Source organism: Musa acuminata, chromosome BXJ3-7 (assembly GCF_036884655.1).
Source record: "Musa acuminata AAA Group cultivar baxijiao chromosome BXJ3-7, Cavendish_Baxijiao_AAA, whole genome shotgun sequence".
NCBI classification, from domain to species: domain Eukaryota; kingdom Viridiplantae; phylum Streptophyta; class Magnoliopsida; order Zingiberales; family Musaceae; genus Musa; species Musa acuminata.
Window position 1 is genome coordinate 38,252,263 of NC_088355.1, and position 26,604 is coordinate 38,278,866.

General features: G+C 38.2%; 3 protein-coding genes and 1 long non-coding RNA gene across 6 annotated transcripts; 3 read left to right on the forward strand and 1 right to left on the reverse strand.

Moving 5' to 3' along the window:
* Positions 1–400: 400 nt before the first annotated feature.
* Positions 401–11,025, reverse strand: LOC135643111 (uncharacterized). Its single transcript, XR_010498150.1, has 3 exons — positions 10,833–11,025; positions 10,086–10,225; positions 401–566 (listed from the first exon to the last, which is right to left on the reverse strand). It is a non-coding gene; the product is annotated as an uncharacterized LOC135643111 (long non-coding RNA).
* A 340-nt stretch (positions 11,026–11,365) lies between these two features.
* Positions 11,366–15,012, forward strand: LOC103992463 (disease resistance protein RGA2). 2 transcript variants are annotated; one of them, XM_065159703.1, is made up of 2 exons: positions 11,366–11,853; positions 12,204–15,012. In XM_065159703.1, exons 1-2 carry the CDS (start codon positions 11,753–11,755, stop codon positions 14,884–14,886), a joined length of 2,784 nt encoding a protein of 927 aa, XP_065015775.1. In that variant the 5' UTR covers positions 11,366–11,752; the 3' UTR covers positions 14,887–15,012. The 2 variants fall into 2 exon arrangements, with proteins under 2 accessions (XP_065015775.1, XP_065015774.1); XM_065159702.1 differs by having other exon boundaries at positions 11,366–15,012.
* An 82-nt stretch (positions 15,013–15,094) lies between these two features.
* Positions 15,095–20,585, forward strand: LOC103992464 (dihydropyrimidinase). The gene is made up of 13 exons (XM_009412165.3): positions 15,095–15,361; positions 15,433–15,582; positions 16,467–16,518; positions 16,640–16,909; positions 17,037–17,248; positions 18,180–18,300; positions 18,486–18,573; positions 18,661–18,739; positions 19,289–19,376; positions 19,483–19,523; positions 19,617–19,669; positions 19,876–20,032; positions 20,241–20,585. The coding sequence occupies exons 1-13, from the start codon at positions 15,242–15,244 to the stop codon at positions 20,430–20,432; spliced, it is 1,623 nt and encodes a 540-aa protein (XP_009410440.2). The 5' UTR covers positions 15,095–15,241; the 3' UTR covers positions 20,433–20,585.
* A 133-nt stretch (positions 20,586–20,718) lies between these two features.
* LOC135643110 (wall-associated receptor kinase 5-like) lies at positions 20,719–24,924 on the forward strand. 2 transcript variants are annotated; one of them, XM_065159706.1, is made up of 4 exons: positions 20,719–21,734; positions 21,985–22,837; positions 22,916–23,083; positions 23,315–24,924. In XM_065159706.1, exons 1-4 carry the CDS (start codon positions 21,726–21,728, stop codon positions 24,490–24,492), a joined length of 2,208 nt encoding a protein of 735 aa, XP_065015778.1. In that variant the 5' UTR covers positions 20,719–21,725; the 3' UTR covers positions 24,493–24,924. The 2 variants fall into 2 exon arrangements, with proteins under 2 accessions (XP_065015778.1, XP_065015777.1); XM_065159705.1 differs by lacking the exon at positions 20,719–21,734 and having other exon boundaries at positions 21,741–22,837.
* The last annotated feature ends 1,680 nt before the right edge of the window (positions 24,925–26,604 follow it).

The window sequence follows — 26,604 nt, forward strand, 5'->3', positions numbered from 1 at the left end:
TCATCCAAAAAGTATCAACTAGTACAACTTAGAGTTATCCGAATGACATGGTTGGATAAACTTTTGAAGTATTAACTATGGTTGGTACGTTGTTATGTTATGTAATTGTATCATGTGAATATTTTTGGAGACTTTTGATCGCGATGAACCACATTGGATTCTTTATTGTACGATCATTCAAAACTTACAAAAATTTGTAATTTACATTATCTATCGAGTGCTTGCTAAAATATATATATATATATATATAAAACCCCAAGTTAAACATTTCTTCTAACCCTTCTCTTTTACAGTTAGGAGATCTTAGAGGTTACGAAACAATTGGGCAAGGATTATGCACTTAGGCAAAACCGGCTATTATCGTAGCAAACACTTATCAATATCAAGTTGATTTTCTATATAATAAAGAAATTTTAATATTAAGAGTCACCTGACAATCGGCTAAATAGATGAATCATTTGTCAATAGTTTGTCGAACATACAGAACCTCAACGAAACTAAAATTATAAAGATAAAATGGTAGAAAGGCAGATCATATGGCCTAGAAGCAAGTTTAGTCGACGGATCTGCAGAAAAGTTAAGCTCCCCAGTCAAGATAACATAATCATCCAAAAACAACAGCGTAAGTATAAACAAAAATATCTTCTCATGAAATCATTTAAAATGGAGAATGGAAATTTTTTGTCAACAAAATTTGAGTCAAATAAATCCTGATAATCACATTGTCAGGCAATCAAATCATTAGCTAAAAACTACTGGCAAAAGATATTTCTTTAGTCAAAACAAAAAGAGATACGGGGCAGATGTAGCTCAGGTGCCAAAAAGGAGTTGGAAATGGATCCACTTAAAATAAAAGAAATAAGGTTTGGGCAACAACATCTGATGGTGGATTTCTTGTCAGATAATAGTTATCCTATGTTAACTTCCTAACAATCAATATCCACCGAGAAAATGCCAGCATTTACATGATGTAGCTGATGCATTTACTACCCTTTTTGGTGAACAAGCAGCTTTAGAGTAAAAAAAAAAAAAGAGAAAGAAAACAGTTGGAATGACCTCAGAAGAAGGCTGATCCAAATTCCTCAGAGTAGGACTCGAAAAGATATAATAGCACCCCAGCTTGATGCAAAAGAAGAATTCTGTTCAGTATTCTTTTATAGTGCCAGCAGATTTAAGTAGCAGAAGGATGTAATAAAGGTCTGTAAATGATCATGCAGTTGCATTTTATTGCTCAATGCTGCTGTATGACTCTTGAGTAGTAGTATGTGAATCGTTTTATGATGTCACTGATCCATCAAGTCATGCATTTCCTTTAGCACAATAGCCGAATCAGAGATACGGACCAAGTGGTATAACCCCTCCCAGGGTGACCAAAATATGTGTTTTGAGAGATTCTGGGTTCTTGTTGCTTAATGAAATTTGGTTTCTAATACTATACAACAGATATGAAATAACCCCATAAGGCAGCCAATTTATAGAGTTATACAGCATATGGTTAGGCCGCCAAATCAGAGTTATACAGCATACAGCTTGTCGAAAAAACTAATTTAAGAAAGATTCTTGAATATTTACAATGATTTTGTAAGTATTTTAATCAAGCACCTACGGTGATTTGCACCCCAGAAACTTAAGATGCAAAGGACCGATGTCCAAGTCAAGCCAGCTATATATCTTTCTTACCATTTTTAGTAGTTTACAAGAGAAATCAACACTATCAACCAAATAAATAAGAAAAACAGCATGCAATAAATGAAAGTGCAGTTGGTTACCATTTCAGAGCTAGTAAGGAACTCTGTTGCCTTTATAATCTCAATGTATATTTTATCTAATTAATGCAGATGGAACATAAAAGTCTTCCCAATAATCAATCACATATGGGGTAGGCTTCTAGATTTTTTGTTTCCCATATGTAATACAGATGATCATCATGATGTTTGGGAATGAAAAGTAAGTGACAACTTCCAATTACATGCAAATCATTAGACAATGTCGTAGGCCTACCAGTTCTTGGTGACTCACGAGAACCATAGGTAGCAAAATAGGAGTTGGTGTAGGGATCAATCAATTACAAACTTGGTCTCGGTCAGATTGGATTGACAGGGTCATAGTTGACCAAGAAAATAATTTAAATTAAAAATAAAAAACAGAAATAAGGGAAAAGGAATTTTAAAATTTTTAAAAATATATTAGATTTAAAAATATAAATATATTTTTGTATCTTATTTACATTATTAGTAATAGAAAACATATGTCAATTTTTATAAAATATATTAATAAACCATAGACAAGAGCCACATCTATCAGCTAGGAAGGATCAACAAAGATGGTTCGAGATTGGCTGATATTCCCCAAGATCTGCTGATCCCAGCCGATTCCTCTAGAGCCCCAATTTCTCAAGATCAATCACATAACCCTTTGTCACAAGTCAAAATCCACCAAGTTTGAAAATAGGTTACCTACAGTGGATCCTACATGCCCCTTTTTCTTTGAACCTACAACCTTCTTTATTAATTGAAAAGTCCTCTATTTTCTACATATATTGCAAATGTGTGAAAGAATATTTTTTGCATATTTCATCTAACTTATTTTTAAATATAATATCTTTCATGTTGTATTCATGTTTTTTCCCTGGACAGTTTGCCCATATATTTGACATAGCACCTAGTACAGCCAAAAAGTTTCCAACAAAAGCCATGGCACAACACTGAGAAACTTGACAATCATTCAGAGGAAACAATTTTTCATGATCAGAAATCAAGCATATGCCTCTCCACCCAGTGAACCACTTATGTACATAAATTAACCTAAGCAATCGGTTAAGATTCTAAAACATAAACTAAAATGTGAAGTAAAGTTTCAATAATGAGCTTTTCGTTACCTAACAAACACACAGTTAAGTTATTTTAAATATACGTAATAATTTGAACCAAAATAACAATCAAAACTATCTAAAAAATTTCCTATAAAATAGATACTACAACTCGACCATAGACTTAATATCAGAAAACAAACCGATAGAGCCTTGAGTCACTTATGCCATTGGTCAAATTGGTGAGTCAGTTGGTCGGACCACATTAATTCAAAATTATATGTAGTACTAGAAAAGATTTAAAAAAAATCTATAAATATCAAAATAAACAAAAAAATTCAAATGGTCTTAAATATGATGGAAGTTCAGTTTAGATAAAATGAATAACATCAACTAACATTATAAACATTAATATTTATCTAAAATAAGTTATTCAACAAAACAAAACAAATTGTTTATCCAACATAATTGTCATTACTCAAATATTAGAGGGATGATTGAAGAGAGGATTCCTCGATGAGAGGATTCTCGAGGAAGGAAAAGATCCTCTATTCTTTTCTTAATAGTTTTTATTTATATTTTGAAATCTTTCATATTAAAATTGTTATATGTCAGAAGGATTAGTTAATTTAATAATAATTCTAATTCATTTAATTAGACATATCTATGTTTCAAAGAATTATGTATAAATTTATATGATTTAATTAGTTTTAAATTTATAATAGTGAATTTAAATTAATTAATTCATGAAAAAAAAATAGATTTGAGGTTAATTATTATTTTGTAATATTTTAAAGTATATATGAAAATATTGAAATCTAATTTAAGTTGATTGGCCAAACCAGCCCATGTGCCTAGGTACAAATTAGCCCGTATGGCTAGGTATAACCTAGCATATATAGTCAGGCATAACCCGGCTCATATAACCAAGTATAGTTTAACCCATGTCGTTAGCCATGACCTAGCCCATGTGGCCAGGTACGGTCCAACCCATATAGCCAGGTATGACGCAACCCATGTGGTTAGACACAACCCAACCCACGAGCCAAGAGTGGCCCAATTCAATGGTTAGGCTCAACCCAACTTGTGAGTGAGGTTCAGCCCAACCCGCAAAGCTAGGCTCACCCAGCTATACGACTAGCGCTAGACACATCATCGTCCCTCTATCCAGCCCGTTATACCTCGACCCAATCTACTACCAAGGACAGGCATATACGACGCATGTGACCCACCCAAGGCTCAGGTGGGTCGGTTCGGTTTGGGCTAGCACTATACGATATAGTATAATTTCCTCTCCCATTATTGGTTTGAGTTCATTAGTTGACTGACTCAAACAGGTTCGAACGGTTCAGGGCGATTCCAGACCATCTTGACCGATTCAAGCCCACTTGACCTATTAAAACTAATCAAGGTTAAATTAGACCAATCTAGGGTTATTCCAGATCGGTTTTATAAGGATTTAAGGTTGGGTTCATTAGGTCTTAATTGAATTGAGTTTGATTTAATTCAATTGGGCTATTCCAATTAGGATTCTGGTTGATTGAGGATTATTGAGAGATTGATGACTTATATCTTTATGATTTGATGAACTTAAAAATTTTATTTGAAAGTATTATTATTAGGAAATGATTAATGATTTTCTATTGTTTCTTAGATTAAGTTGATGATATTGATGTGATTGCTACTATATAGTATATGTGACCATGCTGAATAGTCCACATTAGAAGTACAACTTGTGAAAGGAGCTTTGGGTCCATCACAATGCAGAGCCACCAATAGACTTAGTCTAGTAGGTCATACATCAATCATGGTCCCTCATAATATCTTATCATACAATCTCTTTGATGCATGAATGAATGAATGCAAATGAATGTCATGATTGACTATGCATCCCTACCAAGAGCAAGTACGATGATTCCTTCAGAGATTAGCGAGCAGTGAGACATGATTGTTAAATGATTCCTCCATCTGCTGTTGGAAGAATGTGTCCCCGCATGGGCGGATGAGGGATACCACTCCATCCGCTATTGGGAGTGCAACTTGGGTTGTCTTCATCAACTGTTGGGAGGAATCTATCCCGTAAAGTATGCATATCTCTTCACCCGCTATTAGAGAGTACATCATCGGGTATAATGTATGTCTTTGTTATCTAACTATTATATATGTCATCAAGATGCATTATATATGACTGATGCACGATTTTATTTACTACATAAGAATTATCATTATTTTTTTAATACATGAGTTTCATAATGAATTAATACGTTATCATTTCATATTAAATTATTGACATTTGTATATATTTCACGGGTATTAAAGATTAATTTTATGATTTTTCGGAGGTTCCTATCAGCATGTGTGGTTACTAATGTGTTTTTATCTTATATTTGTTTTTAGAGTAACCTACTAATTCGTAATAGATCTAAGGCTTGAGTAGAGAAGACTTTTTCGTTACTTGTGGTATATGATTTTTTAATTAAAAAATATTTAGTATTGTAAATATAGGAATTTGAATCCAAAGATTTAAAAAGAGTATTATATAAATTATAAAAAATAAAATGATGATTTATATTTTTTATAAATTTCGGATGTGATAATTTAACAATATCAAAATAATAGTGTTGAGGATTTGTTGGAATATGAGAGATCCTAGGATTAGAATATTAGATGACTTAATTATTTTTTGATATTTAGATTTTTGAGTTAAGAGATTAAGATCATTTTACTTAGCCAAATATGATTTATTTTTAGATAAAATTAATTAATTAAAGATATTACTCAAGGAAAGTCTCATTAAATAGACTTGAACTGAGATTATTAAGTAAAAGGCTAAAATTTTAGTGTATTTTCTTTAAATTGCAATAAGTGTTGTAATGTTTTATCGTAGAAACTCTTGTAAAATTTTATGTTTTGGATATAATTTTATCATAACAATCTTATCCACTTTTTGAAAAGTGAATAAGAGTTATTAATTTGATTATAGAATATATTATTTCATTTTTGAGATGTATTTGTCAATTGACTTCATTATTCATAAAGATGCACATATTAGATTTATATTTAATATTTTTTAAAAAATAATTTGGTAATCTGATTAGAAATATTATATGATACTTATGTTCACAATGAAATGTTTAAAATTTTATTTTACTAAAAAAATAAGTTTATTTCATGAGTCTTGTAGCATTTTTTTCTACCATAGTTTGTCCAGGGGATCTAGAATTTCTTCATATAATTTCGTTATAAATTTTAGGTAGATTATATATAAATGAAGCTTGAAATAATTTCTATTATAATTTGACATATTACTTTCTGAATATTGTTATCCTCTGCTTTGGAATATTAATTTTGTCAATAGTTATGAATAAGATAAATTTAATAAGAAATTATAAGAATATATTTACTACTTATTGTGTGGTTTCTTTATGGTCGATGATTAATTTTCTTTCTCACTTTTACCTTATGTTATTATGAATGTTTGTGATTAACATGTCTAGTCTTACTAATTGGAGATAATAGTATCAATTGTTTTCTTAGATGTAAGAGTTTTGACAAATTTTAAGTACAAAAATTTTGTAGGGTCTTTCATAAATATATAAATTGAAAAGTATTTACCCTTATGATTTTTTATATCAAATATTATCCTTGAAATTAATATTAGATTTGACATATGTTAAGATGCTTTGACATGTGCTAAAAAAAAAGAAAAATGTCCAAAAAACACATATCTTTTAACTTAAAGTTTTCAAGTGGCACATTTACATCTAAATATTTTCAAGTTGATTTAGATTTATCTTTTGACTTAGTATTTCAAGTGCGAACTATGTTGAATTAATATTATTTATTATATTAAATTTGGGAACAAATTTTTGTTAAGTGTGAAGGAATGTAAACATCGATGATTTTCCTCCCTTAATATAAATCAAATTGCCATAAATAATGTGTTATTTTATTTAAATTATTAACTTCCTTGTTTGTATAGTATGATTAAGAAAATGATTAAATTTGATTTTCTTAATCACGTGGATAAATTAAGAATTTTATCAATTAATCAAATTATTAATTGATTTATTTCTTAACAAGTGATGTGATTTTTAGAAAATAAATAGTTTAAATTTTATTTTTGTGTGTTGACCATAAAAATATTATAATTCTATCTTTGTGTGTAAAAACAAAATAAAAATAAATTAAAAATAAAAATTAAATTATTATTTATCTTTCAAGCACATCTTCTCCTATATAAAAAGGGTTTCCATTCTCTCATTCTTTACCGAGCCTAACAGTAAAAAGATTAAGAAGAGGATTCCCTGAAGAGAGATAGAATCTTCTATTCTTTTCTTATTTGCTTTTATTCATATTTTGAGATCTTTGATATTAGAATTGATATAATTTGTATGATGCATAATAATGTTTCGATTTTCAAATTTTATGATTAATAAATAATGATCATTGAATTATGATGTTAAAATGATTAATTAATTTATATATTAATTCTAATTCATTTAATTAGACATGTTTATGTTTCTAGAAATTCTATACGAATTTCAACGATTAAATTATTTTTAAATTTGGAATCATGAATCAAAATTAGTTAATTTATGAAAAAAATGGATTTGATGTTAATTGTTATTTTAAAATATTTTAAAGTACTTCTAGAAGTATTAAAATATAATTTAATAAGAGGGATAAAATTGGGGTCTAACCTAAGTTAAGTTGATAGGGTAGACTAACCCATGTGACCAAGTACATCTCAGCCTATGTGGTCAGGTATGGCCTAACATATGTTATCGATCATAACCACAGTCCATATGGCTAGGTATGGTCTAATCCATATAGTTAAGCATGACTCAGCCCATCTGGTACACCTCAGCCTATATGGTCAAACATAACCCAACCCATATAGTTAGGTATGGTCTAACCCATGTGGTTAGACATGACCCAGTCCATGTGACCAGATATGACCTAGCTCACGTGGTCAAGCATAACCTAGCTCATGTAACTAGGCACGACCCAACTCGCGAGCTAAGTGTGACCCAATTTAGTGGTAAGACTTAACCCAACTCGTTAGTGAGGCTTAGCCTAGCACGTGAAGCTAGACCCGCCCAATTATATGATTGGAGTTAAATACATCGCCGCTCCGCTATCCAACCCATTATACCTCAACCCAACCTGCTATATGGGATAGGCATATGTAGCACACGTGACCTCCGCAAGGCTTAGGTGGGTCGGGTCAATTTAGGCTAGCACTATATGACATAGTCTAATTTTCTTTCCCTCTATTGGTTTGAGTTCATTAATTAATTAGTTTGATCGATTCAAGCCGATTCATCGTGATTCTAAACCAACTTGACTTAATTGAAACCAATCAAATCCAAATTAAATCAATATAGGATAATTCCAAACTGTTTTATAAGGATTTGAGGTTGATTCCTTTACGTCCTAATTGAATTGAGTTTAGTTTAAGTCAATTGGGCTACTTCAATTAGGGTTTTGGTTAATTGAGAACTATTAAGAGATTAATGTCTAATGTACTTATGATTTGATGAACTTAAAAGTTTTTATCTAACGTATAATTTAGAACTTTTTATTGTACCCTAACCGAAGGCAGGTAGGGCGATTTACTTTGAGAATTACTGGGCCATCAAACGTGACAGTATGATGATTTCTTGATCTGCTGTTAAGAGGAATATGTCCTCATTTAGGCGGATGAGGGATACTATTTCATCCGTTGTTGGAAGTGCAATATGAATTATCTTTATCCGCTGTTGGAAGGAATCTATCTCATAAAGTATGTCGATCTCTCCATCCATTGTTGAGAGAGTGTACCATTGGATGTGATGTACGCATAATTTTGTTTACTGCATAAGAATTATCATTATTTTTTTGATACATGAGATTCATAATGAATTGATATGTTATCATTCCATCTTAAATTATTGACATCTGTATATATTTTATAAGTATCGAAGATTATTTTTATGATTTTTCGAAGGTTTCTACCCGTATGTGTGGTTGTTGATGTGTTTTTATCCTATATTTATTTTCAGAGTAACCTGTTACTTTATAATAGATCTAAGGCTTGGGTGGAGGAGACTTTTTTATCACTTCTGACCCAACTAAGAAGATGTGATTTTTTTAGTTAAAAAATATTAAGTTTTGTAAAGATAAAAAATTTGAATTCAAAGATTAAAAAAAAATCTTCCGTAAATTATAAGTAATAAAATGATGATTTATTATTTTATAAATCTGAGACATGACAGTTAATCCTAATGTAAGATGGGTATAAATACCCTCTAGAACATATGATAAGAAAGCTTTAAGTAGCGGGTATATAAATAACTTTTGATATATTACAAATCAAGATCAGTTTTATTTGATTCGGACTATTCATGCAGTTTATTAAAAACCGATCAGGTTAGTCATTCATTCTAGTTTTTTAATAAACCGATGAATTATGGGGATCAAACTGGTTCATTTTTTCAGTAATATGACTCAATCTAGGCAAAAATATGACCAACCTAAACCCTAAACTCATGCTGCTCTTGTACTCCAATGGCTCTCTAACTTATCCACTTGGCCTTTTCTCCAAACTCCTAGCTCCAACTACACAATTCAGTAGCTCGCTCTTTCTCATCATCTCAGTCATTACCTTCGATGAATTTGTTCCTTCCACTCCCTGTGTTTAATTCCCTTGCCATGCCTCTATTCTTCCTCAAATAATAGTGTCTTAGACTAATTCTGATTTCTATTTCTTTGAACCTACCGAGCGTAGCTGTTCAAAGGAATGGAAGAAAAATGAATAAAAGTAACCGAACCTATCAAGTTCAGAAAATATAGCACATTATCTTGGAAAAAGGAACGTTTAGAAGAGGCAAAGACAAGGGATAAAATAGATATACCAAATAAAAGAATGTCACAAGAAGTTATAGTTCTTGAAAGCTAAAAATGATGCTCTGATAAACATAATTCACTAATACTGCATACGTTTAAGGTACACCAAAGCTAGAATTTCCAGCAACAAAGAGAAGATTACAGAGAATAATACAAAGATCTGCATGCCAAAAAGATCAATGGGAGGGCAACATAGTCAAAAGAATGATATACTGAAGCAATAAACAGATATAATTTGTGTAGTTCAATTAATTCAGGTAAGTTAATAATGTTCAAGAGGAAGCTAATTGCTTGGGTTGCAGATTTGCATGCACAAAATGGTTCAACTGCATAAATTCTCAAGTAATTTTCCCAAGAATCATAAGTTCATATGAAAAAAACTCACTGAATGTTTATTTGAGCTTATTTCTCTCTCAGAGACCCGAAGTAATAAAGCAGATATAGGCCAAAAATCATCTCTGGTGCTTATGAGAAAGCAAAGATGGAGGTAACGAACTTCCTTAGTTGGAACTCTTGAAAGATGTTCTGCAATAACAAACGAAGAGGAAACCAGAAAAGCTTTGAGAACATAGCCCCCATATTGCCAGCCAACAGTTCTATTTAATTTTGAGAAGATACAAGACATAACTAAGAACTATCATGTTGAATCAATTAAAAAAGGGAAATAAGATCTACTACACCAAAGTAACATATTGAGTTAATTCAAGAAAGTCAAGAAAAGGAGAGCGTAGAAAGATGGCATCAATCCTTCCTGTCCCGATCTCACCAGGGCAAGTAGCACCCATCTCCCTCGGCGCAACCACCACATTCCCTGTGTAACTACTGGATGGTTGCTGGAGATTCATCCACCCTCCACGCACCGCTAACAAAACTTGAATAGAGACCCACGATGACAGATTAAATTCAAGAAAGTGTCCGTGTATGTCTTAAGTTGGCTAAAAAGCATTCAATCAACACAAGCAACCCTCATGATCCGGGAGAAGGAAAAAAAACTCCAAAATCCGAGTTAGATGTCCAATGTCGCAGTTCGAAGAACACGTAACATGAAGCGGCACCGCTAGGGCGCAAGAAACGAAACCACCATCAGATAAAAGAGTGAAGGGAAAGAAAACACAAGAAAGAAGAAGGAAACCTGATACGACAATCCGAGCTTGAGCGAACGGCCATGGAGCCCAAATAGGACAGTGGGAAAGCGCTCGCGGCAACGAAGGCTTTCGACGCCGGAGAAGAGATAGGACCAGACGAGAATGGGGACGAGATCGAACCGAGAACAAACACGGTTAACCGAAGGACAAGAACGGGAGCTTCCCTTTTCCGTTTCTTGTTTCTTGATTCTTGATTCTGCCTTAGGGGCCGAAACGTTATAATGGGTCATGCAGCATTATAACGGGAACAGCGCAACAAAAAAAATGATTATGTCGGCCGATATTTGTTGGTTGTACTGTGAACGAGCTGTGTACACGAGGGCATTTATGAACATTTATGAAGCGGCAACAAACTGATGATGATCATGATCATGATGATCATATCGACTTCTTGCTACCATCGTGTTCGGAAAGCATTAGAGCTAAAGTCGATGGTAGATATGGAACTGCAAAAAGCCTAATTAATTTGAGGTAAACAATATTTTATGATAACCAGAAACAGTTATTTTATGAAGAATAATTTAGTCCGAAGAAACAAATAATATGCAGAAAGTCATTACAAGTCAAGTCAAGATGGCCACCAATTAATTCACACGACAAAGTCAGCAACGACAGCGCCGAGAAGACTTCAATTGCGTTCTCATCTTCCCTTCTCTTTGGCCCTTTCACCAGGGAAATAGGGAGCTCAACGCCATGGCAGGACAAGCTGTTCTGTCAGCCTTCATGCAGGTGCTCTTTGAGAAGGTGATCACCGCTGCCGTCGACGAGTTCAGATTGCTTCGCGGTGTCCGTGGCGAGCTACAAAACCTGGCGACCACTCTGTCGACGATCCAAGCCCTGCTTGAAGATGCAGAGGAGAAGCAATTGCAGGACAAGTCAGTGAGGCACTGGCTGGCCAAGCTCAAGGATGTGGCCTACGACATGGATGAGTTGCTGGACGAGTGCGCAGCGGCAAAGATCAGGTGGGAGATGGAGAGCAGAGCTCGGAGATGCAGCTGGAAGATGCAGGTCAGTGGTTGCTTCTCCCATTCTTGTTGGCACAGGAGCTCGTATCACTACAACTTAGCACACAGAACAAAAGCAGTCCAAGAAAGATTTGATAGGATTGCAACGGAGCGGCACAATCTGGGCCTTCAAGTATCAGGTGGGATAAGTCAACTTCAGATCACAGAGCGGCCGCAGACGAGCTCGCTGGAGGATGATCTAAAGGTGTTAGGCAGGGAAGAAGACAGAGAGGCTCTCATAAGCATGTTGCTCTCTGCCAATAATTCAGGCCACACTGTCACCGTCCTCCCCATCATTGGCATGGGAGGGCTTGGAAAGACCACTCTCGCTAAATCTGTCTATAACGATCACAGGATCAAGCAGCACTTCCAATTGCGTATGTGGGTGTGCGTCTCCGAGAACTTCGACGAGACCAAGCTGACGAGAGAGACACTGGAGTCCGCAACCAGGGAATTCTACGCCACCACCACAAACATGACCTTGATCCAAGAGGACCTCTTTGAACAGTTGCAGGGGAAGCGCTTCCTGCTCGTTCTAGACGATGTGTGGAACGAGGATCCTATCAAGTGGTATAGATATCGAAATGCCATCATCGGTGGGGAACGAGGAAGTAAAATCTTGGTGACGACCCGGAACGAGAACGTGGGACGGATCATGGGCGGCTGGCCTTCGTACCGGCTGAAACAACTCTCGGATGATGACTGCTGGGAATTGTTCAGGAACTACGCGTTTGTGGGTGGGAATTCGAGCACACACCCGAATCTTGAGAAGATAGGTAAGATGATAGTGAAGAACTTGAAGGGATTGCCTCTCGCAGCTATGGCAATTGGGAGCTTGCTGTTCTCCAAGCTTGAGGAAGAAGAGTGGAAGAGCATCTTGAGGAGTGAGATCTGGGAGTTGCCGGCGGACAAGAACAACATCTTACCAGCTCTAAGGTTGAGCTACAAGCAATTGCCTTCTCATCTGAAGCAGTGTTTCGTGTTCTGCTCTGTGTTTCACAAGGACTTCGTCTTCGACAAGGATAGACTGGTGAAGACATGGATGGCGCTGGGCTTCATCCAGCCGACGGGAGGCAAACGGATGGAGGACATCGGCAGCAGCTACTTCGATGAGCTTGTCAGCAGATCCTTCTTCCAGTCTCACAAGGGGTACTACGTGATGCATGATGCCATCCATGACCTGGCGCAGTCTCTGTCCGTGGAAGAATGCCACCGGCTGGAGTGTGGCCTCAGAAACGTCGGCCTGGAGAAGAAGATCCGTCATCTATCATTCTCGTGTACTCATTCGATGGCAACTTCAGTTGAGAGCTTCTTCAAGTTCAAGAAACTACGTTCACTTCTGTTGCTGAAAGGGTACAAGTCCAGGACGGGTGGCATCCCCGATGAGCTCTTTCTGAGACTGAAATGCCTGCGTGTGTTGAAGCTGCGCCGGAGAGACATCGAAGAGCTACCGAATTCGATCGGAAGTTTGATCCAGCTCCGGTACTTGGACCTCGCAAAGACGGATATCAGAACACTGCCCCAATCGATCAGTAAGCTATATAATCTACAGACATTGATCCTAAGGAACTGCAATTTCCTAACCGAGATACCTTGTGGTATCACCAATCTGATCCATCTGCGACATCTCGAAGCAACCAGCACGTTGATCTCTGGAATAGCTGGATTAGGATGTCTAACCTGCCTTCAAGAATTAGAACGATTCGTCGTCCGCAAGAATGGTGGATTCAAGATAACGGAGCTGCAAGACATGAATGAGCTTCGAGGACATCTGTGCATCCAGAATCTGGAGAGTGTGGTCGACAGGAAGGAGGCCGGTGAGGCTAATTTACATGCCAAGGAGCACCTCAATTTTCTCAGTCTGGAATGGACAAAGGACAGAGACCTTGTTCTCGAAGATGATATCCTCTGCGAGGAGGAGGTTCTCGAAGACCTCGAACCACACCATGAACTGAGAGAGCTGAAGGTCATGGGCTATGCAGGTACCAAGCTCCCAAGTTGGATAGGCAACCCATCATTTTGCTACCTGGAGACCATTCATCTCTCCAACTTGATGAGGTGCAAACACCTTCCACCTCTCGGACAGCTGCCATTGCTCAGATATCTGGACATTGGAGGAGTGCCTGGATTGGTAAGAATTGGTCAAGAGTTCCATGGCAGAGGTGACATCAAGGGATTCCCATCATTGATTGAACTGGTACTTGAGGATATGCCAGCTCTGGAAGAATGGGTGTGCTCAGATGATGACGAGTTGCTCCCTTGCCTCACTGATCTTGGAATCGCGGACTGTTCTAACCTGAGAGAACTGCCCTGCCTTCCTCCAACTATAGAAAGGCTCAGAATCTCTGGTGTGGGGATTACTACTCTGCCAGACCTGCGTGGTTCAAACAGCCAGTTCTCATCCTTAAATGTGTATGACTGTCCTAACTTAACATCCTTGCAGAAAGGATTGCTTGGGCAACAACTGAAGGCCATTGAGCAATTGGCAATCGTAGACTGTGAAGAGCTTATCTTGCTGCCCCAAGAAGGCTTCAAAGACCTTGTTTCACTCAAGAGCCTCAGCATCTACAACTGTCCAAAGCTCGTGCCTTTGGAAGATGACAAAAGACTTCTTCCGAGATCGCTCACAGAATTGCGAATCAGCTCATGCTCCAAACTGATCAACAGACTGCTTGCAGACTGTAAAGATTTGGCTTCTCTTAAGCATCTGCGGGTCACCGACTGCGCTGACCTCTACCGTTTCCCCGAGGAAGGACTTCCCACCGCGCTCGAATCTTTAGGAGTTTTTCGCTGCTACAATCTCCTCCTTCTGCCTGCTAAGCTGCAGGAGCTCCACTCCCTGAAGTCTATGGTGATTGACAACTGTCACCAGGTGCAGTGCTCGCCAGAGGAGGGCCTTCCCATGGAGCTGAAAGACCTACTCGTCTGTGGATGCCCTTTGCTGCAACAGTATTGTCTTGGGGACGGTGCAGCAGGTCGGCATAAGTTGATGCACATCCCTAGGGTACAATTTGATGATGTGCTTCTCAGGAACTGACGATGGAGATGGTGATCCTGCGATGCACGATCCATTTGATGATGTACAATTTGGGCTTTCTCCTCATGTTAAGCCCATTTGGGCCCAAATTAATTTAACCATGTTGAGCTGTTTGGGCCCTCGGCATGATTCGAATGATTGATCCGCCAAGTCAACACGTGGCGTATCTCGTCACCCTCACAGCCACAAGATTTGGATTCCTTGCAGAGAACTAAAGAGACGGATGTGCCCTCGTTATTTTATTTAATTGCTGTTGTGGTACTCTTGCAGTAAAATACAAACTGTTGCCTACAAATTTCGCAGAGAAACCTATAATATATCTCCGTCTTCCCTGACGTCTAGGGGGAATCATCCGATGGCTGCGATGGCGGTCAGAGCCTTCTGTTCACCCCGCCGGCCCCTCCGCTCCGATGCCTTCCTCCTCCTTGTCCTCTTTCTTGTATCCGTCTCATGTTCGACCTCCGAGCCGCAAGGGGTAGGTCCACTGTTTTGTTTGCCCTCTCCAGTTCCGGGATTCTGATCGGTGGTTGGATCGAACTCTGTCAGTTCTGTGCTGTTGGGTACGAGTCGGATTGTGGTTTGTCGTCTGAGAAGATCTTGATCAAGGGGGGAACCGTGGTGAACGCTCATCGCAAGGAGGTGGCGGATGTGTACATCGAGGATGGTATCGTTGTGTCTGTGAGGCCTAACATCAAGGTGAGTTGGTGTAGGTACTAATTCTTTTGATAGTTGTTTTTGGGGTTGTCTCTTATTCGTTTGGTTCGGTATAGAGGCGGTCAGTAAGATTTAGACCGTGTGACTTTGCCGCTTTAGTTGAGTTGTCGATGCAAAAGAGCTCGTAATTGAGTCATCTTCGTCTTCTTTTCAAGTAAAAGAGGGGATTTTTTTTTTTATGATTCTGATGTTGTTATCTTGGACTTCTAGAATCTGGAACTGCACCAATTCCTTATTTTAGCTGTGCAAGCCAATTTAATCAAACTTTATATACCAACTTAATCCACCATCCACTTCTGATGTGATACTAGTTGGGGCAATACAATGTTTCCCTACCCATGTGTTTAGTATTTTTATCAAGGCCTAATTCATAGTACCCAAAATTCACATTTACAATTCCAATTTGGGTCTAAGAGGTAAATTCTGTTCTTGTTCTAACCAGGGGAAAACAGCATCTTGTTGAGCACAAAGTAATCCATATTTAATGTGTCAGCCACTTAGATTGACTCATGAATGTTCTACTCTTGATTCTCACACCAACTCAGTTAGTCTACTATCCCAGTAACTGTGTATAATGAACCTCAAATCATGTGATCCAAATTCATAAAATCCCATGTTGCTTGTGGTTTGTCCATCAAACTTAAAAACCAGATTAACCCATCCACTTCCATTGTGAGGCTTAGCAGGGCATCACAAAATTTGAACTCAAGTATCTTGAGGATGCTGGATCCTTTATAAGCCAATTCTTCTTTTGGTCAAATGTGTGAGGAGATTATGCTTTTGGCATGTTTATATAGGCAGGGGGCGTTATTTATTCTTGATTACATATGCTTCTTCACTAAATACCATAACTTTGTAATTTACAGGTTGGTGATCATGTGAAAATAATTGATGCAACTGGAAAGTATGTCATGCCAGGTGACAGATTATTTTTGTTATGACCATCATAGTAGCTCTCAATATTTTTACTTACACTTGTTATCCAATATCTCCTGAAACATTTGGAGGATTATAAAAAACATAAGTGCCACTATAACAGGTGGAATCGACCCTCACACTCACCTAGAGATGGAGTTTATGGGAACTGTGACGATAGATGACTTTTTCACTGGTCAAGCTGCTGCTTTGGCTGGAGGAACCACCATGCATATTGACTTTGTTATACCAGTTAATGGGAACTTGACTGCAGGTTTTGAGTCATATATGAACAAAGCAAAAAAAGCAGTAATGGATTATGGCTTTCATATGGCCATAACAAAGTGGGATGAGGGAGTTTCAAAGGACATGGAGTTGATGGTTAATGAGCATGGTTAGTGAAACCTACTATTGGTGATAAATTACTCTTCAGATTGATTGTTTATCTAGAAGTAGATTTTGCTGGCTTTTTTTTGCCTTCCAGAAAGGATATTCCTGATATGTTTTTGCATAAACATTAGGGATCAACTCTTTCAAGTTCTTTATGGCATACAAAGAATCATTGATGATAAGCGATGAGCTCCTACTGCAAGGCTTGCAGAAGTGCAAATCCCTTGGTGCAATCGCGATGGTTCATGCAGAGAATGGAGATGCTGTTGCTGAAGGACAAAAAAGAATGATAGATCTTGGGATAACAGGCCCAGAGGGGCATGCTCTTTCGAGGCCTCCAGTGGTAATTCTAAGCCATATATATTCAGCAACTTATTGTCAGTTCTACCCTTTCTTAATTTATATTTTTTTAAATAATTTTTTAGGTTATTTGTTTATTTTTTTTTAATGTTCAAATTACTCCCTAGCTTTTTGCGTTCATTAACAGAAAATTAATGTTACTTAAGCGTTGTCATCAGTAAATTTCTCATTTAACAAACTAGTAACTTCTGCATGGAGATTTACATTGACATATAGACAACTCACAAAAAGTATCATTTTATCAATCAGCATGATTTTTCTCTTTTGCAACTTCTTCTGGTCATGTACTTGATGCAATTACTGCATTGCTTATTATATCACATGGTGTAGCATGGGAATGGAGACTGTCATGTACCTAATTGGGAAGGAAATAAAGGTCATATGCATTTAGAGAGGAGTATAATATTATTGTGATTGTCATATGTGGTTTTCAAACTCTTAAGTTGAACGAGTCTTGCTTGTGAATACATAAATATGTCTGACTTGATCAGTGGGATTAAATGATAATGCAGGCAACAGGTATGCTTGATCCAGTACTGTACAGCTGTTTTGAAAATACTCTTTAGATTTATGCTTATCTTTTCAAGCCCTACAATATTATTTGCTGCTTTGCAGAATAAGTATTGTTTTCTTTCCTTTTCTTATGTTTTTCTTTTAGATGAAAATTCTGGACCTAGCATTTTCTAGAAATGATCTTGGAATTCCTATCTCAAACACAATGGGATAACCTCTCACACTGTAGAATATGGAAATACTTTACTGGAAGAGGATGCTAAAGCTAAATCATAGCAGTGATGCATCACTAGTACAATGAGCTGAACTCATTTGTCATATGTCACTATGTTTCTTCTTTTCCAACTTGGTAATTAGATTCCCATCTATCTTTTTCTTATGTGCTTGCAAATTTTAAACAGTTGGAGGGAGAAGCTACTGCAAGAGCTATCCGCTTGGCCAATTTTGTCAATACTCCCTTATATGTGGTTCATGTTATGAGCATTGATGCCATGGAGGAGATTGCCAAGGCCAGAAAAGCAGGTAACAGATTATGTCGTTTCCTTTAATTTTATTCTTAGTGCCTTCAAGATATATTCCAGGATGACTATTTATGTTCTGCACCTAAGATGAAAGGTCAATATGGAGCTGGTTGATATGGGAATTCTTATTTCAAAGTAGCTTACCTAGTAGAAATTTATTCTCTAGCATTCATCTTATGAATGCAGGGCAAAGGGTCATTGGTGAACCTGTAGCTTCTGGGTTAATCCTTGATGATTCTTGGCTTTGGCATCCTGACTACACTACTGCTGCAAAGTAAGACCTAGTACATTTTCCATTCCATTCATTGTTTTAAAATTTTCATATTTGCTGTGTCTGATAATTACTTTTATTTTCTTCTAGATATGTAATGAGCCCTCCAATAAGGACATCAGGACATGATAAGGCTCTTCAAGCTGCCCTTTCAACTGGTGTCTTGCAAGTAATGAATCTTCTCTACTGTTATAATGGTGAACCTTCTTTTTTCATTACATACAAAGAGAGTGATATTTCTAAGAGAATGTGGGATTGATTAGACATAAAGTAGAAAACTATAATTGGGCGAGAGAAATACAGATTTATGGGTGCATGCACATAAGGTTACCAATTCCATATGAAGGGCATAAACTCTCGCTTTTGTACCATATTATTGATTTGCACGATGCTTCTCACCTCGTATGTCAAGAAAAATTAGAGAAAATAAATAAGAATGACATGAAACACAGTTCTGTTGGTGCAGTTTTACATTTAGAAACTGTTTTGTTCTATTCTTTATGGCAGTATTATATTCTAACACTTGCTTACACTTGTTTTTTTTCTATCTATGTTTCTCTATCTGTCAATTGCTTTGTGATTTTGGTTTTGGTTTGCATTTTATTCTAGCAAGCATACATGATATATTTCATACATCTCATGTTGATCAATTTATTGGTAATAAAGCTAGGATGTACCAAAAAAGAACATATCTAGTAATTTTTTCACTGCAATGCAGCTTGTTGGGACTGATCATTGCGCTTTTAACTCGACTCAAAAAGCTCTTGGTTCTGAAGACTTTAGAAAGATCCCAAATGGTGTCAATGGTATGTTCTTGTGTTGGTAGCAGTTGCCTTGATGCAGCATTAAATGTTCATTATGAGATGGACATTGTCATTCTTATCAGATGTACATTGTCACCATTAATTCCAGGTATAGAGGAAAGAATGCATCTAATATGGGATAAGATGGTGGTAAGCTGCAACACTGAGATGACTAATATCTACTTACATGGAATATTCCGCAAAATTTCATATGATATTTGCAAAAACTTGGCATTGTTACAGGAATCTGGACAAATGACGGTTACTGATTATGTTCGAGTGACAAGCACCGAGTGGTATGTTATCAAAATGGTGATGTGCATAATGAAGTTGATAATAACAAAGCATTACATGTTTATACGTATTATTTAAATTTCTGCATATATTTGACAAAATTAATTTTCGATAAGAACCTTCGTTATCTAAATAAAACAATCGTTTGGTTGTATGTGTATAGATCATCAGGTGATGTTTTACAAATTTAGCATCATACTTTGTGCAGTGCCAAAGTATTCAACATTTACCCACGTAAAGGAGCTATACTGGAAGGATCTGATGCTGATATAATCATATTAAACCCCAACGCAAGCTTTAAGATAGCCGCTGCTTCTCACCACTCAAGATCCGATACAAATGTGTATGAAGGGGCGAAAGGAAAGGTAATCATTGTTGATCGTTGATCACTATATGTTAGTCAAACTGGGCGAGCATGATGCTAAATGCAAAACTGTCAAGGACTTGTACCTCTTTTCCTAATATTGATAGGATTCCAAATGGAGTTTCACATTTCAAGTATTTTCATAGTCCTGGAATCTTTACAACAGAGTCCCAATGTGTTACTGACTTGCTGTTAAATCACCGCTGCAGGGAAAAGTTGAAGTCACGATTTCACAGGGAAGGGTGGTTTATGAAGATGGTAAACTGAAGGTTGCCCCTGGCTCTGGCAGGTACATAAGAATGCCACCTTTTGGCTATCTTTTCGACGGCATAGAGAAGGCAGATGCTGCATATTTTGCTTCTCTTAATGCTCCAATCCAACGCACGAAATCTGCAGCTTGAGGTTAAATGGTAATGTACTTTAGAATTAGCTTGTAAAAAACAAAATAAGTGATAGAAACGATGAACAAAAATACAACTTCAGAAAAAGATAGATTCTGAATTGAATAGTTGCGACAAATTCAGTTCTACAATAACAGAAAAAGTTCGTCATCAGTTGTGATTTTTATAAGTTAAGAAATTTGATTTGCATGTAGGTGCACATTGTTCTTCTCCTCAAATAGTTTGCAGCACTAAAGGAACAGTTTTACTACAACATAATCTTGCTTTAACTATAACAAACTTATCCACAGAACCTTTAGTCAAGTATAAACAATCTGAACTATACATCTAGTGGTAATCTTCTTAGGTCATTGCGATGCTTCATTTTGTTATTTTGTTTGTTATTTATTTTTTATATATACTTCTCATGGTTGCAATGTCTGAATTTAAATGACAACGGAAAGTTCGGAATATCTGATAGATGTTTCTGACTCGTTTGCATATTCATCGCTGATCAGAAGAAAATGATTTAATGTTACTATTCTTTATCTGTTGTGGAGGGTGTGCAAAATTCTCTTTATGTTTCTGCCTGTAGAGATGGTACAGAAGTGGACTTTTAGTTGATAATTCACCACATTCTCGAAAGAGATGATGCAAAGCTTACATGTTTAGATACACCACAATCTCATAAGAGGTGATGCAAAGCTTTACATGTTTAGATACACCTATATAGATGATGCAGAAATGGACTTTTAGCTGATAATTCACCACAATATTCTCATTATTTTTTATTCATTTCTTGGATATCCTTAAGCCTTCCATTGTGTTAGAATTGCTGTCCTCCCGAAGGAGAGTCTCCTAAAAATCAATGTCCTAAAACTTTATGCAATATTGTTTACAAATTTCTTACTACTCATATAAAGCTCTTCTTATGCAATTTAATAAATAAAAAATAATCTTTTTTTTTTATCTCAAGTAAACACATCACCATTACCCAGGAGTTGACCCATGACACTGTGTGGGAAGAATCCAACATGAGATGGATTGGCAATGAACTTGATGCATTGCTAAAACCAAAATAATTAGAAGCATGAACTGGGCTCCTTGCTAAAATCCAGGATATCATTGAGCCCTCGATTTCTCATTGCAGAAATAACATTGTATGATCTAATCTTCTCATTATTTAGGTTTTAGCAGTGGACCAAGTTCGTGCTTGTCCAAATCATGATGGATTGGCAATTGACCAGCCATGGGCTAAACAACTGCAGCTCCCCGTGACCACCGCCTCTTTTGTTTGTATCAAGTTAACATCATATGCCTACGGTACGTAATCAATTTCTTTTCCTTTCCTTTCCTTGTCTCTGTCGATGGCAAAACCGAGGGCACCAGTATTTGTCGACTATATATGGGTGGACCATGGCGGATCCGATACATGCTATGCCCTCATTTGTTTTATGCATACGTATATTATCCATGTCCAAAGACATAACAATCTGATCCAGTAGTTGTGAGGGCAAAAGAGAGAGAGAGAGAGAGAGAGAGAATGATTGCTAAGAGAGTGGTGGTGTTTCAGGTAGCAGCGACCTTGTTGTTAGCATCAGCTGTCGCAGCAGCAGCAGCAGCAGCGGCAATATCGAAGCCAGGATGCCCGAGCAAGTGCGGCGAAGTAGACATCCCCTACCCGTTCGGCATCGGGACCGACTGCTCCATGGAAGGCTTCGACATCACTTGCAATGACACCACCGATCCTCCAAAACCTTTCATAGCTGTAGGAAACATCGAAATCCTCAACGTCTCCTTGGTTGATCACGAGTTAAGCGTGCACATCTACATGGTTGGTCAGTGCTACGAGCAATCTGGTAATTACTCAACGACAAGCCTGGCCCTGCCATTCTTGTTCTCGGCCGCCAGCAACAAGTTCACCGTCGTCGGTTGCTCCACTCTCGCCTACGTCGTAGGCCAAAACGTGAAAGGCAACACTTACGCGAGCGGCTGCGTGTCCTACTGCGACGACGCCGGTGGCGTTTCGGAGGGGCCGGGTTGCGATGGCATGGGTTGCTGCCAAACTTCCATACCCAAGTCGCTCAGCAATTTTACCGCCTACTTCAGTGATTCCTTAAACAACAGTGAGGTGGCGAGCTTCAGTCCCTGTAGCTATGCCTTCGTAGCCGATCAAGATTGGTTCCGCTTCAATAAATCCACCCTCTTCCCTGATTTCGGCGACGAGACCAATTACCAGGTTCCTGTGCTGCTGGACTGGGCGATGCGCAACCACTCGTCGTGCCGGGATGCTGAAGCTGACTACCCTAACTACGCCTGCCGCAGCGCTAACAGCGACTGCTTGAATTCCACCAATGGCCCCGGGTACTTATGCAAGTGTTCCCAAGGATACACAGGCAATCCCTATCTCGAGGGTGGATGCCAAGGTACTCCCCGCCCATCTCTTCCCACATGCCCGATTACACATTCCTTCCATTTCTGATGGTCGAATCAACGCTCGACAGATATCGACGAGTGCGAACTTTCTCAGCTGTATCCATGCTTCGGAGTTTGCAGCAATATACAGGGAGGCTACCTCTGCACATGCCCTCCTGGCACGCATGGTAATGCCACCAAAGACACTTGTATCGGCAACTCATCCAAATTTCCATTACCGGCGCGGCTGGTTATAGGTAAACTAAACCTTCGGTCTTTCTTACTTTATTGTCCTTCTACGACTTCTCCTAATCTCCAGCTGCCATGACAACACTCTTTTCGGCGGACATACGTTGCAATGTCTCTTCGAGTTGCCTACACGCCGGCTGATGCACCATTATACGTTAAAACTATAGAAGAATGAATGAAAACTATGTGTCGCTTTTCGTTATTTGAGCTAATTCTCGCGACGCGCATGCTTTGTGCAGGTTTCAGCGTGTTCTTTGTGGTATTAGTTGCCCTGGTTTCTAGTGCAATCATATGTACCCAAAAGTTGAAACTCAAACGAGAAAGAGACACTTTCTTCAAGAAAAATGGGGGATTCAAGTTGTACGAAGAAATCCTATCCAAAAAGGTGGACACCGTTCAAGTATTCACCGAGGAGGAGCTACAACGAGCCACAGACAACTTCGACGACAAAGGAGTCATCGGCTGCGGCGGGTACGGCATGGTGTACCGGGGAATCTTGGACAACCAACGAACGGTGGCGATAAAGAAGTCGAAGAAGGTCGACGAGCGACAGAAGGACGAGTTCGTCAACGAGATCATCGTTCTTTCTCAGATCAACCACCGGCATATAGTAAGGCTACTGGGCTGTTGCTTGGAGCTGGATGTTCCCATGCTGGTCTACGAGTACATCTCCAACGGCAGCCTGTTCGACGTGCTCCACCCTGAGCACTACACCTCGCCCCTCCCCTTGCAAGCTCGCCTAACGATCGCTGAGCAGGCCGCGGAAGCGCTCGCCTACTTGCACTCGGCGACCAACCGGTCCATCATTCACGGGGACGTCAAGTCCCACAACATACTGCTGGACGACGACCTCTCCGCCAAAGTGTCCGACTTCGGAGCGTCTCAGCTCGTCCCCATGGACGAAGACGAGTTCATCATGTTCGTGCAGGGAACGTTAGGTTACTTGGACCCCGAGTGCATGCAGACCCGCCGGCTGACGGATAGAAGCGACGTGTACAGCTTCGGGGTCGTCCTCCTGGAGTTGATCACAGGCAAGAAGGCGATCTACGCCGACGATGCTGGGGAAAAGAGGAGCCTGGCGACAAGTTTCCTCGTGATGATGAAGGAGCAGAGGCTGAGGGACATACTGGATAACAAAATGATCGGGGAAGGCGGAGAGCGGTTGCTGGGGGAGGTTGTGGCCATTGCCAAGGAGTGCCTGAGCGTGAAGGGAGAAGAGCGGCCGTCCATGAAGGAAGTAGCAGAGCGACTGCATTCTTTGAGAAGGTTAAGGCTGCAACCGAGGGAGGAATATGATCAGGGAGCGATCGAAATGGTAAAAGCTGAAGAGACAAGAAGATGCACGGAGACGGATACCAGCGGTTATCATATTCTGGATAGCAGCACGCTGCTGAACAACGTCGACGCCGGGAGATGACGAAGTTGCTTCCTCCATCTCCTCCTCCGAGCCATAGATATAGTTCCATTACAAGACGTCGTGTGGTACCAATAGATCTTTACAGAGTGAACTCGATGATTTTTATGTGATAATTATAATCCTTGGCAATTTCGCCCCTTGGAAAGTCGGATGCATAGATCATTTGATAGGATTTGTCTTTTAGCATATTTATTACCGTAGTAAAAGAAATGATCAATCTGTAAGACATTAAATGTAGAAATCAAATGCTTACTCCATTAACCATAGGGTAGTGGGGGGAGGGATGCGTCCCATGTTGGCAGGGAAGGAACACTGTTTTCTCCTTCAGCACAGAGATAAAAGTACTTATGTGAAACACAAGTCTCTATCAACTACAAAGAGAGTTACATCCATAAGATGCCCTATCTCGCAATGTCGATTGATGATACTGACTCACGCATGTTTTCTTAAATAATTTTATTACAAACTTGTGTTTGCATGGTATTCTAAGATCACTTGTATTTTCCAAAGAAAATTTGATTTAGATAGTTATATTTTTGTGAATATTTAATTCAAAATATCCGACATGATTGTTAAGTTATTTTGGATATTTTTTCTCAAGAAGATCATCTTTTCTTTTTTTTTCCCAAATGAGCCATTGTTTTAGTTTTTCTCAAATAATGCCCTATAATTTTTTCGTTCATTGTGAGCCATAGTATTTTCATTTGATTTATTTACATGTGATTTTAGTGTTTTTATTCAGGTACTGAAAACACCATAAAGGCTATTGAAAAATACTATAAGTGATATCAAATTATGACTATTACAATATTATATTTCTAAGTTTGTAATTATTTTGATTGAGGTTAAGAAAATATTTGGGTCATTTATTTTGTTTTTGTTGTGGTGGTTAAAACATTATAACATACCAAAATACTATAACAAACTTTATTTTAGGGAAATCATCCAATTATATTTATTTTTTATTTTTGATAGTACTCTTTGACAATGGACAATGGGGAAAAAATGATTTTATGTTATTAGGTAGTACAAGGCATCAACGCTTATGGCAGATAAAAGATTCAGTGATCTCGTCAACTTTATCCTAAATGAGACAATTCAGCTACCTAAAGGGCTCCCTCATGACTAAGGGGGGAGAAGCCTAATCTATTATTGGAGATGCCTCCTCCATTCATTGACACTAGGTTGCGACGGTGGCGGTGGCAAAGATCCTAATCGACCTTTGTGTGTTAGGGCTATCCTCTCTCTCTCTCTCTCTCTCTGTCACTCTCTCATATACGTCCCAACATGCCCAATCTAAGGGTCGAAGGAAGCTTGGATCTCATTGACCAAGCAGCTCTACTCCCACCTGATGTCCTCTTGGTGCACCCTTGCTAAAGGGTGGGACACTATCATCATTGTCTTCATCCTACACCTCATGTTGACTTGGATAATGTTGTAGAGATTTGTGTCTTCAAACAAACAAAATTAGCTACAAGATTGGCAAAATCTTAAACTAAGAATGGGGCATCAACATCTTATCTCATGGTATAAGATAGCTACTATTCACTCATATGATAGATGATGATGGACTCGGATAGGGCAAGAACAATTCAACGGATCTACTCTTTCTTCGACTCATGGAACCATGGGGTGACATTGGAAAACTTTTAAGTAGACCAATTCAAGTTGATTGGCCATCTGTTCCTTAAAAAAAAAAAAAAAAAAATCTCTTTTTCTAACTTTGAAATCGGAGGGAGCAAAGAGAAAATATATCGAACCCTTGAAGCACACGATATAGCATACAAATAGTAGAGTCAATGTTAAGGTAATACAAAGCCTTCCAAACTCACAAACAAATGCTTTAAGATAGCGCTAGGAGTTCGGTGCCATCTAGGTGGGCAAGCATTTTTAGTACTAAAAAAACTTGACAAAAAAAAGTGTAAAAACAATGTCTTATCCTATGTAGATCAACGCTAGTGTAGTAGTGATGTGATTCATAGGATCAATCACCAAGTCGAGCAACAATCAAATTAAACTCAATCAGAATGTGATAGATATCCCAAATATAATTTAGGTTAGAGGCCAACACGATAATATCGAAGTCGAACGAGTTTACTGAAGGTTGTGGGA

Bases quoted from the DNA above. Each gene is read 5' to 3' on its own strand.
- LOC103992464 (XM_009412165.3), top strand. From the start codon at position 15,242: ATGGCTGCGATGGCGGTCAGAGCCTTCTGTTCACCCCGCCGGCCCCTC. The intron at 16,910-17,036 runs GTTAGTGAAACC...CATAAACATTAG, and splicing joins GTTGATGGTTAATGAGCATG to GGATCAACTCTTTCAAGTTC. The intron at 18,301-18,485 runs GTAACAGATTAT...TTATGAATGCAG, and splicing joins TGCCAAGGCCAGAAAAGCAG to GGCAAAGGGTCATTGGTGAA.
- LOC135643110 (XM_065159705.1), top strand. From the start codon at position 21,955: ATGATTGCTAAGAGAGTGGTGGTGTTTCAGGTAGCAGCGACCTTGTTG. The intron at 22,838-22,915 runs GTACTCCCCGCC...AACGCTCGACAG, and splicing joins TCTCGAGGGTGGATGCCAAG to ATATCGACGAGTGCGAACTT. The intron at 23,084-23,314 runs GTAAACTAAACC...TGCTTTGTGCAG, and splicing joins ACCGGCGCGGCTGGTTATAG to GTTTCAGCGTGTTCTTTGTG.
- LOC103992463 (XM_065159702.1), top strand. From the start codon at position 11,539: ATGGCAGGACAAGCTGTTCTGTCAGCCTTCATGCAGGTGCTCTTTGAG.